This window comes from Petaurus breviceps, unplaced genomic scaffold (assembly GCF_028583685.1).
Source record: "Petaurus breviceps papuanus isolate PSGF00001 unplaced genomic scaffold, PetGlider_PUasm1.0 173, whole genome shotgun sequence".
Classification (NCBI taxonomy): domain Eukaryota; kingdom Metazoa; phylum Chordata; class Mammalia; order Diprotodontia; family Petauridae; genus Petaurus; species Petaurus breviceps.
This window is the reverse complement of record NW_027185759.1, coordinates 10,173,738-10,191,004: the sequence shown is the minus strand read 5'-3', so window position 1 is coordinate 10,191,004 and position 17,267 is coordinate 10,173,738. Positions and strand designations below refer to the sequence as shown.

Genomic DNA, 17,267 nt, shown 5'->3' with positions numbered 1-17,267 from the left:
GGGGGGGGGGGGGGGGGGGGACGGTGCATACAGAGGGTACCGTAATGTAGCATATAGCTCAGGGGATCACCTTCACTACAGTAGCAATCTCAATAGGGCTTATTTTGGGGGGAGGGCTTATTTTAGAGGAATCTTACACAGTAAGGGGAGGGCTTATTTTCGGGATAGGTCTTATTATCGGGGAAACACGGTATTAAGTGTCTGAGGCCGCATTTGAACTCAGGTCCTCCTGACTCCAGGGCCGGTGCTCTATTCATTGTGCCACCTCGCCACCCCAGGCGTCAGTAGTCTTACCTCAGCAGTAAAGGGAGGGTCCCGGATACAGGAGAAGTATGCCATAGAGGCTAGAGGGAGGAGTCAGAAATAGAGTTAGGGCTGGGTGCAGACACCTGCAGGTGGGGGGATGAGGGTAGTGGTGACCGTTGTCAGGCAAGCTGACCTTTGGAGGGGCTGACCCTCAGTGGGGGAGCAGAAGGAATGTGGTCCTTGCCTCAAAGGGAGTCTAAAGAAAAAGGAAATCCAAACATTGCCAGCATCTTCTTCTTTGGTGAGACTGGGAATTCTCCTCAAGGTCCTGGAAATAGAAGATTTGTCCTTATTTGGCAGAGAGGAGGGGAGGGGACCAGTGACTCTCTTTCAGGAAGAAATTTTGGTTAAGACCAGATTCATTTCAACAACTTTCAGTGCTGTTGGAATTTGAGACTGTAAACATTTAGAGCATCCCCCATTACTGCCCAGACTATATGTCCACCACTTCTCTGGCTTCTCTTGTTTTTAATCCCCCTCCTAAGTCTTAACTTTGCCAGCTGGACAGCATCCCATTATTGTCTTAGAAAGGCCCACCCAAACCTGGGTATATGTTTTATATTTTTTAGTTCCTCCTCAGTGTTTATGGTTCCTCTTTTATAAGAAAGAAATTCCCCCCTTCATTCTGTAGTCTCATTTCTGATATTTCAAGTTTTCCACTTGGTCATGCCAATCCTTTCTCCTTTTTCAGTCAAGACAGCCTGTAGCTAGTCCCTGATGATGAAGGGCATTTTCTTTGGTGACATCAGGCTCAGATGGATCTTCAAGGTTATAGAAATAACTTTCCATCAGGCCATTTAACATAATAACACTTCTCCAGCTTTTGGCTGGCCACAAATGCGTGAAGATGGTTAATAATAGAGAAGGAAATGCGGGGGGAGGGATAGGTCCTATTTATATCTTGTTTGTACTCAGTTGTTTGCAGGTTTTTTCTGATGGGGAGCTTTTTTTTTTTTTGTATGCCCAACACTTAGTAGGTACTTAATAAATATTTATTGACTGAGGAATGATGGTGATATTAAATAGAGGGAAGGCCGTAGCACTAAGGAGAATCCGGAAAGACTTCTCAGAAGGTAGTCTTTAGCTGGGAAGGAAGGAAGCCTTAGAGGGAAGCCAGGAGGTGGAGGAGGAGGGAGAAGCTTTCTCTGTGTAGCCGAATAGCCACTGAATACATCCAGAGTCTGGAAATGGAGGCCTGTGTCCTGTATTGCCGAGTACAGGAAAGGAGGGAGGCTTAAGGAGACTTCAGTTAGGAGGGAGGTCAGGGTCACGATGGCTCTGAATGCCTGGCAGAGCATTTTGTGTTGGAGCCTGGAGTTTACAGAGCAGGGGAGCAACCTGGTCAGATCCTGCATGACCTTTCGTTTTGTTCCTTACTAGCAGTTGTTAGATTTGACCTTTTTACTTTGATGTAGCACGTCCTCCTCAAGTGACAGACAAACAACAGCCCAGGACATAGTTTATCTCGTGGCTCACAGTTGGCTTGCTAATGTGCCTTAGTATTGATGGGAGAAATACTTTTCCCTGTGGGGGAACCTCTTAATCGCTTATTTTTAGAAGGCACTTGACTCCTAGAAAGATTACCAGGTAGTTAATCCATTCTTAGTGAGCTTTCTAAACAGGGTAATACCTCCCAACTCTCAGAACATTTCCTCACTTTCTGTATGAGTTTTTCTACACGTGATATGTGTATATAATTGTCAGTCACAAACATCCTGAATGTTTACTGACTCTATAGATGAAATTTAGTATAGAGTGTAAGGTAATTTAGATCATTGTAATCAACTAGGGTTCAAATAAATCTAATCAATCCATAGTTAGTTGCTTAAATAGAAAATCATAGCATTTCCTGATAAATAATGGAAGGCTCTTTCACTCTATTAGAAATAGGTTATTTTTCTAAAGTTGTATTAAAAATTGCACTCATGTTATTTTCCATTAAAGGGGCCAAACACCTGCTGAATCAGATTTCCAGGTACTTGAAATTGCTAGGAAGTTAGAGATGTACGGGATCAAGTTTCATTTGGCCTCTGATCGAGAGGGGACCAAAATTCACCTTGCTGTTTCTCACATGGGCGTACTTGTATTCCAGGTAGGTTTCGTAGGGGGAGGGGTGTTTAATGGCTTAAAAAAAAACTTGTCATCTTCAAGTCTGATTTATATCTGTGTCTCATAGTTATCAAATGTTTTATGTTTGTAAAAATTTGGTCAAAATTCACATAATTTAAGAGTTGAAATCAGTGTCAGAGGTCATCTAGTACAGCTGCTTACCCATTGTAGGAATTTTTCCTGAGTGTTTGTGACCGGTAGCCTCTGCTTGAGCACTTCTAGACATAAGCAGCTCTAAATGTGTTTGCAAATTCATATTTGAATAAAAATCTGCCTCCCAGTAAGTTCACTCAGCTTGAGTCAGGCCCTGGCAATAAATATTAGCAAGCTTTTAGTAAGTGTTTACACGTGGTAGGCCTCGGTTCTGATTTGGGGGAGCAAGAGGAACCATGTCTACCATCTTCCATCTCACAGCTCTTCAGCTGCTGATGGAGACCATCAGAATGGCTCTCAGCTAAGCAGGCCTAGCCTCTTCAGATATTCCTTGGGTGACATTATTCCTGGCTTTTCATCTTCATTTGTCAGTATCCCCTGTAAAACGTCATAGCCCTTTCAGCTCTGCGTTGTAGGTGTTCTCTGGCCGGTTGTGCATTTTGGTCCTCTGCTTTCTAAGGTGACCTTTTCACATTATGTAGGACTGTAACTCTCTAGGATCTGGACCTTGTGCTTCTGTCAGTGAAGCACAAGATTGTGTCAGCATTTTAAAGTTTTATTGTGGTAACCTCAAATCCCTAGTCTTTTTCATATGAATTACTGCCCCTTACCCGTTTTATTTATTATTTGAGTCTGTGCTTGGGACTTATTCTGACTAAATTTCATTTTGTAGGTTTGGGCCTAGGTTCAGCCTGTCAAAATCAATTTGTGTACTGAACTTAAAGATGTTGATTTTATTATATTCCTAAGTAAACAAGAATGCTGTCCTTTCTTCCTGAAGGTGATGTTGCTGAGCTTATGGAAGGCTTTTTGAGTACATTGTTTGGCATGCCCATTTCCCAATTATGGCATATTCTGTTTCACATATGGACATAGTATTGGTTTATAGTAGATATAGCCCTAACAGTTAAAAGCAGAAAGACAAATTGAGTTGTGACCAGAGGTGATTTAATCATCTCAGAAAAGATCAAGAAAAGTAATTTGAAAAAGACAACCTTGGAAGGTTGGGGACCAAAAGGTATAGTAGTAAATGAACCTGGATTTTAAAAGTTTTGACTCTTTGTTCCCAGTCAGAGAGTCTGAACCATAGCTCAGTGACTACAAATGTTTGTTTTGTTCATTCTTTCTTCAAAACCATGAAATTTCTACCAGTTACTTCTTTTGATTTAGGGTGGGAGTTTAGACTTTGAGCTAGTAATTTTCTATTTTTAAAAAGAGAAAAATGGAAGCAAAGCCAGCATCTGGAAGTAATTTCCATGGGGTCCCTTGGCTGTTTTGGCAGTTCATTTGAGGAGCAGCTGAGCCTCCTGGCTTTTGCTGCCTGCCAACCCTTGAGCATCCTGCCCAAGGACCGTCCCAGTCTCAGAGCCTGGAGCCCCCAGAATACAGGGTTTAAAAGCAACAGGCCTCATACCTTCAGCAAGGAAGTGTTTTGTGGCTCAGTCAGTGGTCAAGTAGCAGGTAACCAGCTATAAGGCTTCTTTTAGCTTCTCACTCGGTTTATTCAGTGACCAAAGAAGTCAATGCTATCACTTTCTCTCTCTGAACACGAACAGGCCACACACAACTCCAGCTGCTGCTTCCCCTCCCTGTCATCACGACAGAGAATCATTAGTAATAATGACTGTGAAGTACGTCAGATAAAGGACCAGGGTGTCCCTTGGACTCCAGAGACCCCTTGAAAACTTCCTTTCCCACCCAGGCTGCCATCCCTGCCTGCTGGTGCCCCTCAGGGTGCAGTCTCTTGGCATGGAAAACTCACAAGAGGGTATTTTCCTTGAAAATAGGCAGAACCCCCACGGCAGGTTGGGCTTTATTTCCTAGGTCCCCAAAAGGCAAGGTAAAACATCATCAGCATGTTTTATGATTGGATGTACAGTGTTAATGACAGCAACCACACGCTAAATATTAAATTCTGCCAGGATGCAACATAGTAGTAGTCATCAATCGTAAGCCACTTCATTGGAAAGGCATTGCTTTTCCTTGACTCTAAAAGCTACATGCTATATTGATTGGTTAAAACATGGTTTCTTTATTTTTGTTTTTGTTTTTTGCTTTTTTGGAGGGCAGTTGGGGTTAAGTAACTTGCCCAAGGTCATATAGCTAGTTTGTGTGGGGTGTGTGTGTGTGTGTGGGTGTGTAAGTGTTTGAGGCTGGATCGGAACTCAGGTCCTCCTGAATCCATGGCCAGTTTTCTACTCACTGCGCCACCTAGCTGCCCCTAAAACATGGTTTCTTAAACCTGAATCTTACTCCTTCCCAATTCTCTTTCACCCATAAAGCCCCCACCCCTTCCTCAAAGAGTTCATCTTCTGTACATGTATTAAGCATTTTGTTTGTGTTATACTTGCTTTACAGTTAGACTCATCTTTCCCAGTTTCTTAACAGTCCGGACTAGTCTTAGTCTAGCTGTTACCTCCATCTGCTTTTCACCTCTTTCTTTGTATTTGTGTATTACAAATATTCTGTTTGTACATAGAGCTTTATCAAAGGATCTGAGTTACAAGGGGAATTTTCTTGTACACAGAATTAGGCAATTGAAGTTTAAAAAAAATCTGTGATTTGATATTTTTTGTATTTATTACCTGTCTAATTTGTAAAATTATATCAGTCCTTGGCATTGGATTGATGAGAGAGAGAGTGAGAGTGTGTGTGTGTCTGTGTGTGTGTGTGTTAGGGCAAATGCTTATATAATAGCAAATGTGTTCTTAAATATTTTTTTTTAAATGTAGGGGAACACCAAAATTAACACCTTCAATTGGTCCAAAGTCCGTAAACTGAGTTTTAAGAGGAAAAGGTTTCTTATTAAACTTCACCCAGAAGTTCATGTAAGTGTTATCACTATATAACCTCTTTGTCTCACCCTTTTCTTTACATCCCAGAAACATTTATTTTTCTGGAATCTATTTTTCTTTCTTTTAAAAAAAATGGATTTATTTATTTTTAGTTTTCAGCATTCATTTCCATAAGTTTTAAATTTTCTCCACTTTCCTCCCCTCCCTGCCAAAACGACATGCAGTGTGATATAAGCTCTACATATACATTCTTCTTAAAAGTATTTTCACATTAGTCGTGTTGTATAGAAGAATTAGAATGAATGGGAGGATCCATGAGAAAGAAAATAACTAAACTAAACGAAACAAAAAAAGAGAGCAGATAGTCTGCTTCGATTTGCATTCTGACTCCACAGCTCTTTCTCTGCATGTGGATGGCATTTTCCATCATGAGTCTTTTGGAGTTATTTTAGGTCCTTGCATTGCTGAGAAGGGCTGAGTCTATCAAAGTTAGTCGTCACACACTGTGGCTATTACTGTGTACAGTGTTCTCCTGGTTCTGCTCCCTTCACTCAGCATCAGTTTGTATACGTCTTTCCAGGTTTTTCTGAAGTCCACCTGCTCATCATTTCTTATGGAACAATAGGTATTCCATTACTTTCATGTGCCAGGACTTGTTCAGCCATTCTCCAATGGATGGACATCCCCTCAGTTTCCAGTTTTAGGCCACCACAAAAAAGAGCTGCTGTAAATATTTTTGTACCTATAGGTCCTTTTCCCTGGAATCTATTTTTCCAAAAAAAGAGTGTTGTATAAAAATCTACTTGCCTGATACTTGATACAACTTTCAGGACAAGATACATCTTCAGAATCATTGATAGACTTAGAGATGAAGGGGCTGTCATCATTCTCTAGTCTCATTCTTCCTTTTGTAGATGAGGAGATTGAAATGTGGAGGTTCAGAGAATTGACCTAGGTCCCACCCAGCATCAAGGCTTTGGTCCAGAATGCTCTGAAAACTCCTCTTTAAAGGTAGAATTAGGGCAGACCCTTTGTGCATCTGTGACTGAGAAATTGATTTTTATTGTAGATTGAAGGGGGCTTGATGAACAACTCTTTGGGAAAACAAGCATTTTGTTCATTTTTCAGACTTTGTAAAAGTTGATAAATCAAAGGATTTAGCAGTTAAGCTTCACTTTTCAAAGGGCATTAGACTGCCAGTCCTGCTCTGTAGAGGAAGATCACACACTTGAAAAGGTGAAAAGGTTCCCCAGAAGTACAGTGTCTGTGTGAGTGCTCCAGATCCATTGTCAGGATCAGGCAGCCAGTAAAGAGCCACTGGCCCCCTTGTTGGGCTGATGGTCTATAGATAATGTCATGAAGGGATGTGTGTTGCTTTCAGCTCTGGGACAAGAGTAGCTCTGAGGACTGGCCTTTGGAACAGAGGAATCCATCCAAAGTTCAGGGAGATAGGAGATCAGTCAGAGTCAAAGACAAGCTTTTTTATTGACGTGTGTCGTTTGCTTTCGCTGTCTTTGCCTGTTCAGCCCCTTAGGAGAACCAGAAGAGCTGAGGGTCACAGTAAAAGGAAGAGACCCACAAATGTCGTTTTTCTTACTAAGTGAAAAACAAAATGAGGATGCTGTTTTTCTTAGTGTTATTGCCATAAAGAGACTGAGGGGGAATTCTAGGCTAATTTATAAAGACCATTAGAAGCAACTGCATATTTCAGAGCCGTATTTGTATTTGCATTTAGCAAAGCTAGCTTTACTATAGGTGTAGAGATTTTCAAAGGAGGCATTTGGTTATTTCTCACTTTATCATCTCTTGTGGTTTGTTTCTTGAAGTTACTTTCCTTTATGTTTAACCCTGTGTTCCTTAATGAATGACTTTAGTTCTTGTATTTTGTTTCCAGGGCCCATATCAGGATACGTTGGAATTTCTTTTGGGGAGTCGAGATGAGTGTAAGAACTTCTGGAAGATTTGTGTAGAATATCACACCTTTTTCAGGCTTTTTGATCAGCAAAAGCCAAAAGCTAAGGCTGTCTTCTTCAGCCGAGGGTCTTCATTCAGATACAGGTAATGGGTCTTATTGGCACTCTTTCCTTAAATTGCTGTAAGATACTAGGGAGATGTTTACTGAGAGAAAACAGTATTGTTATATAGCCTTCATACATGTGTAAGAAATGTGGCCATGTAAAATATTACCTAGCTGGTCACTGCATACTTGAGCTAAAATTTTTAAAAATGATTTCGCCAAGATGACAGAGAGCTTATTCCTTGCAAAGGGAGCTGAAAGGTGCTGGGAGAGACTTGAACTAGAAACATTTGTTACTGTAAAGTACTTGAATAATTCATATTCAACATCTAAACCTTGTCCACAGTGGGAGAACCCAAAAACAGTTGGTGGACTATGTTAAAGACAGTGGGATCAAGAAAATGCCATATGAAAGGTAAGCCCTGGTTGTTGTGTTACTGAAAAGCATTGGCCCCATTTCTAAAAGCTGAAACTTCAATTCTTGTGTAATGAAATGCCCCAGGAAATGTTTCATAAAACACATTTTAGAGGGTTTGAAGACACCAAAGTCAGGATACAAAGGACTGAAGTATTTCTTTTCAGGTGGTAGAGCTGAGTTTCTGGGTTTGGTGTCAATACCGACATTGTGATCTTCCTAAGACACAGCTCTGACTGTGTCATGTCCCTGTCTTCCTGAAAAGGGTCCCCTGTGCTAGGCACTTACAGGGCTCCCCAGGCCATGTGGACTCTCTGTGGCCCATCTTGGACTTTCCTCTCGTACCTCCAAGCCTTTGCTATCCCCCCTTTGTCTCTGACAACAGTAATTAACCTTGATGGCTCAGCTGGGGAGCAGCTGGCATATGCTCCAGTCTTAGAGAGGAACCTGGCATCTTTGCCAAGAAAACTCCAGATGGGGTCACAAAGAGCTGGATACAGCTGAAAAACTTGCCCAGGGGCTCACAGGGGCACACTTAATTAGTAAGTAAGTGTCTGAGACAGGATTTGAATTCAGGTCTTCGTGACTTAATATCCATTGTGCCTTCTACCTGTCTGGAGGTATTTTGTTGATCAGTTGTACAGTTGTGCTCGACTCTTCATGACCCCATTTCTGATTTCCTTGCAAAGATACTGGAGGGGTTTACTGTTTCCTTCTTCAGCTCATTTTACAGATGAGGAAACTGAGGCAAACCAGGTGAAGTGATTTGCTCAGGGTCACACAGCTAGTCAGTGTCTGAGGCCAGATTTGAACTCAGATCTTCCTGACTCCAGACCCAGTATCATATCCACCAAACCTCTTGGTACATTACTTCTTGTGTCTTGTTTTTTTGTTTGGACAATCTATTTTTTTTTTACAGAATCATTTTTATGAGAATCATTGAAGCTGAGAAGTTGCTCTGTTTCCTGACAGTGTTTTTCCCTTTGGCACAGTGGCTAGAGATCTGGCCTTAGAAGCAGGAAGACCCGAGCTCAAATCTTGTCTCTGACAGATTGACCTTGTAACCCTGGGCACGGGACTTGCCTTGTCAGAGCTCTGGGCACCTCTCCAAGACTGAAGCACATGCCAGTCTGTAATCACTGTCCCCTACACCAGTTTTGCTTTTTTTTTTTTTTAAATTCCCTCTAGCATTGTTAGTTTTATTTTCCTGTGTATATGTTAGCAATTCAAATTTTAGTTTTTCAATGTTCTACTTAGACTTCTATAGGTCTTTCATGGTTGTTTGAGAGAAAGAGGTCATGTGGCATCATTTGGAATTTGTTGGGAGTTTTCTTAATGGGTAATGTGTATATGCTTCCTTGGGTGAAATTGGTTAGGAAGAGGAAGAGGGTTCACTCTTCTGATAACTTCTTCTTTGTTCTGCAGAAGGCACAGCAAGGCTAGAATCACTACTCCAACTTTGAATACACATTTGCCAAAGCAGGTGAGTCTGGCCGTGCTTTGTACATAGCCGGTCAGTACAGGGATAGCACATTGTCATTACGTGTCAGTTATGTTGTTGGAGTAGAATCGGCACCTTTTTAAAGAGTGTTTCCGCCTTGATTCTTGGTTTGCCCAGTGATGTTCTTGTGATCTCCATTCAGGTGTCGATATGTATCATGGACGTTTTAAATCCCATTACTGCATTTTAAGTAATTGCTTTGGACGTTAATTTCGTCAAAAGATATTTTAAAAGTTCTGTGGATGCTTGTGATTTAGGCCCAGTTTGTTGTAAATTGTAGTGGAAAGCAACAAACCAAACAAAACCAAACTGGAAACCTGAAATTTTGCTTCTACATAATTACCCTCCAGTTTATGCTTGACTTCTCCTGGGGGCTGGTAGTCTTCTTAAATCTTGGCAAGCAGGTCTTGGTCACTTAGCAGAAAGTGTGTCTGTTGCCTTTCCATCTTAACCAGGAGCTTGTTTCAGCTGAAATGCAGGATATTTTTGTTGTCAACAGAAGTGACCGACCCCCAAGGGGAAAGATGGGGAGAGAAAAAATTGTAACTCAAAAAAAGCTTGTGGAGATGAATGTTGAAAACTAAAAATAAATAAATTTTTAAAAAAAAAAGAAGTGACCCCCCAGATCTCGGCATTTGCCTCCGAGATTTAATCTCATACGTTTCCTGTATTGAGATTACTGCAAGTTTTTATTGCAGGTGGATTTTTCCTTTTGTCTGCCTAATTTGTCAAATAAAATGGAAGGGTGTGACCCAAAACTATCTATAAACATATATTAGTTCAGCATCTCTTGCTAGTTGGTGTTTCTAATAGGAATAAAGTTGTAATAGGAGAAAAGTTGCAGTTTTCAGTGTGATTGTTATGTCAGTGACAGTGCTGTCTTTGATATATTTGACAAACATTTTGTTTTCTGAAGGTAAAAGATGTAATTTTACTTGTTGCTTTTTACGATTTTGATTCCCAGAACATTTCATTTACCGAGGGCTTGAGATTTCCTGCTTCACCGAGTTCTACAGATGCCTCCTTTTATCCAATCCCTACCTCTCCTGTGACCCCCGCTGACCTGCCCATTTGCATGGACAGCAACAGTTCCTTCCTGGCCTCCAAGGCACCCTCTGTGAAGAGCCCCCTAGCAGAAAGGAGCAGCGTTCCATCAGCTGAAGAAGCTGACAAGAAAACGGTCCAACTGCGTGGCTCTCCAATACTCCAGTCATTTCAAGGTGTTGGGTCTTGTAATGTTGCGAGAAATTACGGCTCCACTTGTCTGGGTGTCCAGGCCAGGGATGATTCCCGGCTAGCTCGAGACAGGGGAAAGGGGATGGCTTGTACAAATGACAATGGTGAGGATGACTTGGCCACAGGTGTCTTTATATCCAGTGTTGAGTATCCATGTAACAAGCATGGCAGCAGGGCTGCCCCTGTTTTCACATTGACAAACTCCCAGTTGCAGGTTTCAGAAGAATTCATTGATGATGACCCAGCTGAGATCTCTTTTTTTGCTGGAGGATCTGAGGCATTTTCCTATGCCTATGGTTGTTTAGCTTTGCAGGAAGGCCTTGTATCTAGGCAGTGTCCCCACTCCCCGTCTTCCCCTAGCATGGGTCTCTCGCAACACCTGGGCTCAGCCCAGGCCAGCCCAGACAGGTATTCTACAGAAGCAGTAGATATGAATTTGGAGGATGATTTTGAATTTGAGGAAGGAAGTGATTTCAATGGCAATGAGCACCCATCAGATACCTCGGAGTTATTTGAGGTAAAAGCCCGAGCCAGCAGAATGCAAAGTCTTTTGAGTCCCTCAGAAACGAGTTCCCTAATAAACCACCAGTCAGAGAGCAGCTCTCTCAATGTACCACTGAATGGGGTCTCCCTGCTCACCCCTGGTTCGGCCAATCAGTCCGAAGCCAGTTCCATGGTCAACTTCCCAGCCTACTCGGTCCGCTCGGAGGGCAGCTCGGCCTTTCAGTTCTCTGATATCATTGACCAGTTAGAACAGCTGAGCTGTCCTCCCACCACAACTGAGGACTCTAGCACCACCGAGACAGACTCTTGGGATTCAGACACAGAAGCACCCTTAGATGTTAGTCTCTTCTTCAGCAACCCCTTTGCACAGACACAGAGTGAGAGGCTCGCTTTTGATTTTCAGAATAATTTAAAGAATCTGACCCAGGAAGAGCTGACAGAAAAGATTCACATTGACCATTGATAGGCACTTTGAAAATGACCCCCAGATGTTCACAACTGCTCTTCACAATTCGTTAGGAGACATTCAAGGGGCTCAAGAAATGTGATGATTTGGATGTAGAAAATGATGTTAAAAAAAATGATGCTGTTGGTGGCTGGAAAATTAGTTTATTCTTTCTTGCCAGCCTACTGCTTTATTATCTTTATCTCATCTTATTTGGGGGAATGTTGAAGCTTTCGAACTTCCATATTAAGCCCCATCAAAAACTGCACTAACTATCCGTGTAGGTGGAGGCTGTGGAGAACTCTGCCTTGAGACAGGCTCAGAGAAGTCCCCTTTTTTTAGTTCCTGTGGAGTCCAGTGCATTCTAGCCTGGTCTAGTTTTACTTTCTCTCAGTCTCATCTGGTGCCACAGCTGAATTTAGCCCTGGGTGTCTCCACCTCACAGGAACCTTCTAACGCATTCAGTGCTGCAACCCAGCTGTGGAGCCTCTCCAGATGAGGCTTTTTCTATGGTTAAATAATGAAGGACCCTTTTTCTTGTCAGGCGAGTGCACTACTCTTGTATTCAGTCGGGTGGTGATTTCGGAATGGAGAAGGCTGTGTGTGTCCCAAAGCAGTGCACAGAAAGCTTTCGGGGACTTTCCCACAGAGCAGTCAAAGGTGCATTTTATTGACTAACTTGAGCTGCTGCTGCAGCTGTACAGTGGAGTGCAGTGTGGGGAAACCTTGCAAATACATTCAGATCATTTGTGAAACATCTGCCCATTTTGGCATTAATTTGGCACACAGGGCAAGCAATGGCTGCAGGTAAATTGGGTCCACAAACACCTGATGGCTTTATCCAGAAGCATACAGGTACTATGCACTGTAATCACAAGGGTGCTCACAATTCAGGTAGCTACAAATAGCTTGGCAAATGTTTGGGAAAAAAAATGGCCTAAGACTCTTGTGTATTTCTTCTGTAGTGGTTCCTGAAGGAATGAGAGTTTCTTTCAGGATGATGCTGTAATGTCATGGCAGCTGTTAGTAGACATTTTCTGAGAGATGCCATCCTAATTAATGTAGTCTTGTGGTTTAGAGCCTCTGGGGAATTAAGGAAACACATCAAGTATTTTTCACTTAGGAAAGAGAATTAGTACACATGCATTTCTGTACACACACAGGCTGCGACCCAGAGAGCAAGAGAGAGAGAGACAGATGGAGAGAGAGTGCTCAAAAGTCTTCCCATGTTCAAAGAGGCAGGCTGTCCACCAGGATGCTTCAGGGACAGGGATGGCACACAAGGGAGAAGTGTCTTCATAAAATTTTGCTTGGGGAATTCAAGTTTTAAGTTCATGTCACTGTTTACAAATATTGACCAACATCTTTGGCAGAGAGCCAACTGTTTAAATTCAAAATTATAATAGTGTGGTAACCTCCTCTATTTATTCAGAAGTAAGGTTAATTGTAATTTGGCCAATAGCATCTTTGGGTAGAAATTATTCTCTCTGAGAGCAATGGTTCTTAACTTTTTTTGTGTGTCATGGACACAAAATGGACCCCATGGGCTGTCTCAGGAGAAGCTCATGGACTTGCAGAATGTTTTTTTTTTAACTTTTTTTTTTTTTGCTTTTTGGAGGGCAATTGGGGTTAAGCGACTTGCCAAAGGTCACATGGCTAGTTTTCGTGTTAAGTGTCTGAGGCTGGATTTGAACTCAGGTCCTCCTGACTCCAGGGCCGGTGCTCTATTCGCTGCGCCACCTAGCTGTCCCAGAATGTTTTTAAGTGCATGAAATAAAAAACATAATTTTATTTCAGTAAAATTATTTTGGAATCCAGTTATCAAGATATATTTTTAAAATTCACAGACCCCTGCCCCTAGAAGTCATCATGGGGCTCTGTGTGTCCTAATCTCAACTAAAGCAAAGTTAAAGTAAAAGCTATTCCAAAACACCAGATGCTGAGGCAGCCTCTGAGGCATGCTACTTTCTCATTCCACATCAGTTATTTTTCATAGAAATCTTTTCCTGGATAGAATTACTCCATTCAAGAGTTGCTTAGGGTGAGCCACACTTTTTCCATCATGAACTGTAGGAATTTTGCAGGGCTACTCCCAGGGTCATAGTGTGGTTGAGTAGAAAGGGGGGGATACTTTAATTCTTTCCTATTTGTCATTTGCTTCCGGCCATTTGAATAGACTTGACCTTGCTTAATGTCATTCTCAATATTGCCTTGGGAAAGAGGAACTGTGGATAGAAATTTAGAGAATATAGGAAAATAGTGCCTATTGTTAAGGCTGCTGATTGTTGAAGGTTTTCCTTCATCAGCATCACTGAGTTCAGAGACTCAGTGCCTTGGGTTTTGGCATGGTTACTGTGTCAAGTGGGAGGTCACTCTTGCCCCGTGGCCTGGCTGTTTCAATGTTTACACCTCCCCTGTCTGTCTGCTGATTGCTCTCATCCCTGTCTTTGTCCCTCTGGGTGTGTATCTGCTCCCTGTCTTCAGACGATTGGTTGTGGGTTTGTGTTAGGCTCACCCTTATCTGTGGAGATGATGGGATGAATGTGGAACCTCATCTCAGCCAGGAGCTGGAGGAGGGAGGATGCTTTCGATTGTAGATTAGAGCTAAGAAATAATATCTAACTTAAGGTCATTTAAACCACTCCACTTCTTATTATTGTGTAACTCAAAACCAGCTCTTTTTGGAAAACATTCTTGGTAACAGGTGATGGAGTTGGAATAGCATTATTTTTAGCAAGTTTTTTATACTGCTGTTTATATACAGACACTTCTCCCTATTGTGAGGGATTTCTTATTAGTTGTCTCATTTATTGGACCATTTGATGATGTGGCTTGACCTAAAACTTCTCAGAATGTTATGTAATTAAATAGCTTCCACCTCCCTCCTCCTACAAGAAGAATGCCCATGTGGTTTTGGACCCTGTGTGGTCTGGGGCCGCTCTCCCAATTATTAAAGGGCATGTTGGACTATGTCTTAGTGACTGTCAGACCTCCATAGCCCATTGATTAGACTCAGACTGAAGGAAAGGGCGACCCTTAGGGAGATTAGATGGGAGTGTTAGATGACTGAGCTGCACAGGGAAAGTGGCCTTGGCGTCCAGCACTTTCATGGTCCCTCTTTTATTTGGTAAGCAGTACAGTAGGTACATTCTGTTTTAAAGGGCTTTATTTATAGTGCTTAATAGTATGAAATACATGTCTAGAGTTATTTTTCAGTGTATAAATTGATATATGGAGTTTCTTCCTAAAAATGCACATTTGGACTGAATATTTGTGTTCAGCATTGCCCAAAGCATAATTGCTTGGAATACTAAATGAAAATGAGATTGTAGGGGATATTGCTTCACAAACTGAGGTCTAATTTTCTCTGAAATCGGTAGTGCCTTTCACAGCTGTTTCAGACTTTTTCAAATTAGTTTTAAAAGGAGCTATGCTGCAAAAATTTAGCTAAGAGAACTTTTGCTTAATGCTGAACGAAGGCCAAGTAAGTGCCTACCTGTCATCATACTACTCCCCCAGACCCCTTCTTTTGTCACTCTGCTTTTAGGGTCTCTTGGAAAATAACGTGGTTTGATTCTCATATGTGGCACAGAGTCATACCAGATGCCCAGCCCATGTATTGTCGGCCTTCAAGGATCTGCTCTTTGCTACCCAGTGCCTGCAGAATAGTTCAGTCATGAGCCTTTTTCATTAGGTAAATCTGTGCTCTCATCAGAGGTTGCTGTGACATTTATTGTAGGATGCCTCTTATGTTCTGGAAGGAGGGCCGCTCATCCTTGGTGCTGTGCTAAATGAGGCATAAAATATCTGTACTTAGGAGATTTCTGCCCTCCAGGAGCTGCTATAACTGGGACTGTCACTGCTGGTCTTATTGCACTTGGCCTCCCCTAGCACTGCATCCGAATAGTGCACATTAAAAACAACCACTAACACGCGATGCCTTAGAGAGTATTTATTTTTTATTAGATACCAAGCCAAGTTTTATATTTTGTCACCAGAAATTCAGATATTTTGTGTAGTGCTGGTAATTGAACATTTTTAAGTCTTTACAGTGGAGCAGTTAATTGTTGATTTTTCTAAAATATAAGCCACTTATATTATTCCATGGCAGTATATACTGTGTATTTTAGAGTAATCAGTTGTTCATGTACTATTTTGTATATTTCTTAGAAGTTTTTATGATTATGAAAATATAGTTGATGATCCTTTTGTCAAGCTGTGCTTAATTTGAAACCCAAGTGCTTCTCTGCCCCCACCCCCCAATATGCTTTTAAAAGTAGTGCTGATAACATGGAGTGAGATAACACACACAAATTTTATATGAATTTATTGACGTTTTGTTTGGGTACAAACCTGTTGGTAAGTCATTCCCATTACTGTCATTTTGTTTTAGATGTCATTAGATGTATTTCTTTTGAGGATTGAAGTAGACGGGTATATCACAATTTTAATGCAAAATTTTGGAGTATTTCTTTGCATCTAGGAATGATTTTAATCCATCATAAATGCTGTGAGTGTGAGTATACGGTGTATACTGCATACAGAGTGAAATATAAACCACTAATGTATGTTTTCAGGTACATTTGTTCCCTCCCTCTTTGTGGGATCCTAGAAAAGCTATCCCATAAACTGAATGAGAGCTTCATGGTTGAAAAAGGGTTTGTTTGTTTTTTATTGGTATCTAAGGATTGATGATTTGCATATTTGAGAATATTTGTTTCACTGTAAGTTTTGTGAAGTGTGTCTTTGCTATAATTTCACTATTCACTATTCTTACTTTAACATGTAATTAATTTGTCAATCGATCTGCCTGTAAAGGAAGAGCCGCTGTCATAGGACGAGTGAAGTGGGTGGCTCTATCCAGCTTTCCTCTTCGTCTCCTAGTCCTAGACCTTAGTCTGAATTAGCTTAGCTTTAGAGCACTTTGCAAGCTTTAAAGAGCTATACACGTGTCAGCTGTTATCATTCTGCATGAAATCCTTTGACTATTAAAGGAAGATAAGGGGAGCTGGAATTTCTTAATACATTTAAACTTGATCATTCTTTCAAGAGACATTTTGGTTGGCTAGTTTTGGGGGTCTTTTTATACTTTTGTTTTCTGTTGAAATTGCTGATTATAAATCTACAGAAATGTACTAATTCCAAACTTTTTCATTGTTTATGCAATAAAATAAGGAAACATTTATTATGAATGACAAAATGGACTTTTTAGCTTTTTTCCCCCTCTATTTATTTACACTGTAGATTTAAACAAGATAATACTTTTCTAGAACTTGTGACCATCTTTGAATTAATGTTTCTTGTTTCATAGACTACCGTTGAATAGAGGAGAATAAGGAAAGTGAGTTTAAAATATTTCCTATCTTTTGAGTAAGTTGATTGCTGTCTATATAAGAAAAGTCAAGATATAAAAGCAAAGATACAAAACCCCCAAAACCAAAACCAGGGAAATGCCTCATGTTTCATTCAGACCTCCTTGTTAACTGTGTATAGAATTTGTTATTCTGTTTGTTGTAGTCTAACTTAACCATATTTAATACTAGTGTATTCTGGATTTATTATTAGCTGTTCCTTATAGTTAAAGAACTTGTAGTTCTTACTGTTTGTTTCAGGACTGCCCCTATGATGAGTTTATGGGAGGCCATGGACAAGAGTCACCTAGGAAGAGCTGCTGCTATTTGCACCATTGGGAGGAATACCCAGTTCATGCGATTACAGACCTTTTGGAGTATTTTAAACACATGGGTTAACAGTAGACACCTTTAATATCCCCCCAAGAAATGCTG

The 17,267-nt window shown here is 41.1% G+C and overlaps 1 protein-coding gene across 8 annotated transcripts in view; it reads left to right on the top strand.

Annotated features, from left to right (window-relative positions):
* FARP2 (FERM, ARH/RhoGEF and pleckstrin domain protein 2) overlaps positions 1 to 17,267 on the top strand; it is a 112,695-nt gene that overhangs the window by 56,148 nt on the left and 39,280 nt on the right. For all 8 annotated transcript variants that reach the window (XM_069083363.1, XM_069083366.1, XM_069083362.1 and 5 more), the window contains 6 exons: positions 2,251 to 2,398; positions 5,301 to 5,396; positions 7,258 to 7,421; positions 7,727 to 7,795; positions 9,221 to 9,278; positions 10,261 to 10,516. In XM_069083363.1, the coding sequence (XP_068939464.1) occupies positions 2,251 to 2,398; positions 5,301 to 5,396; positions 7,258 to 7,421; positions 7,727 to 7,795; positions 9,221 to 9,278; positions 10,261 to 10,516 (791 nt within the window). The remainder of the gene's footprint in view (positions 1 to 2,250; positions 2,399 to 5,300; positions 5,397 to 7,257; positions 7,422 to 7,726; positions 7,796 to 9,220; positions 9,279 to 10,260; positions 10,517 to 17,267) is intronic.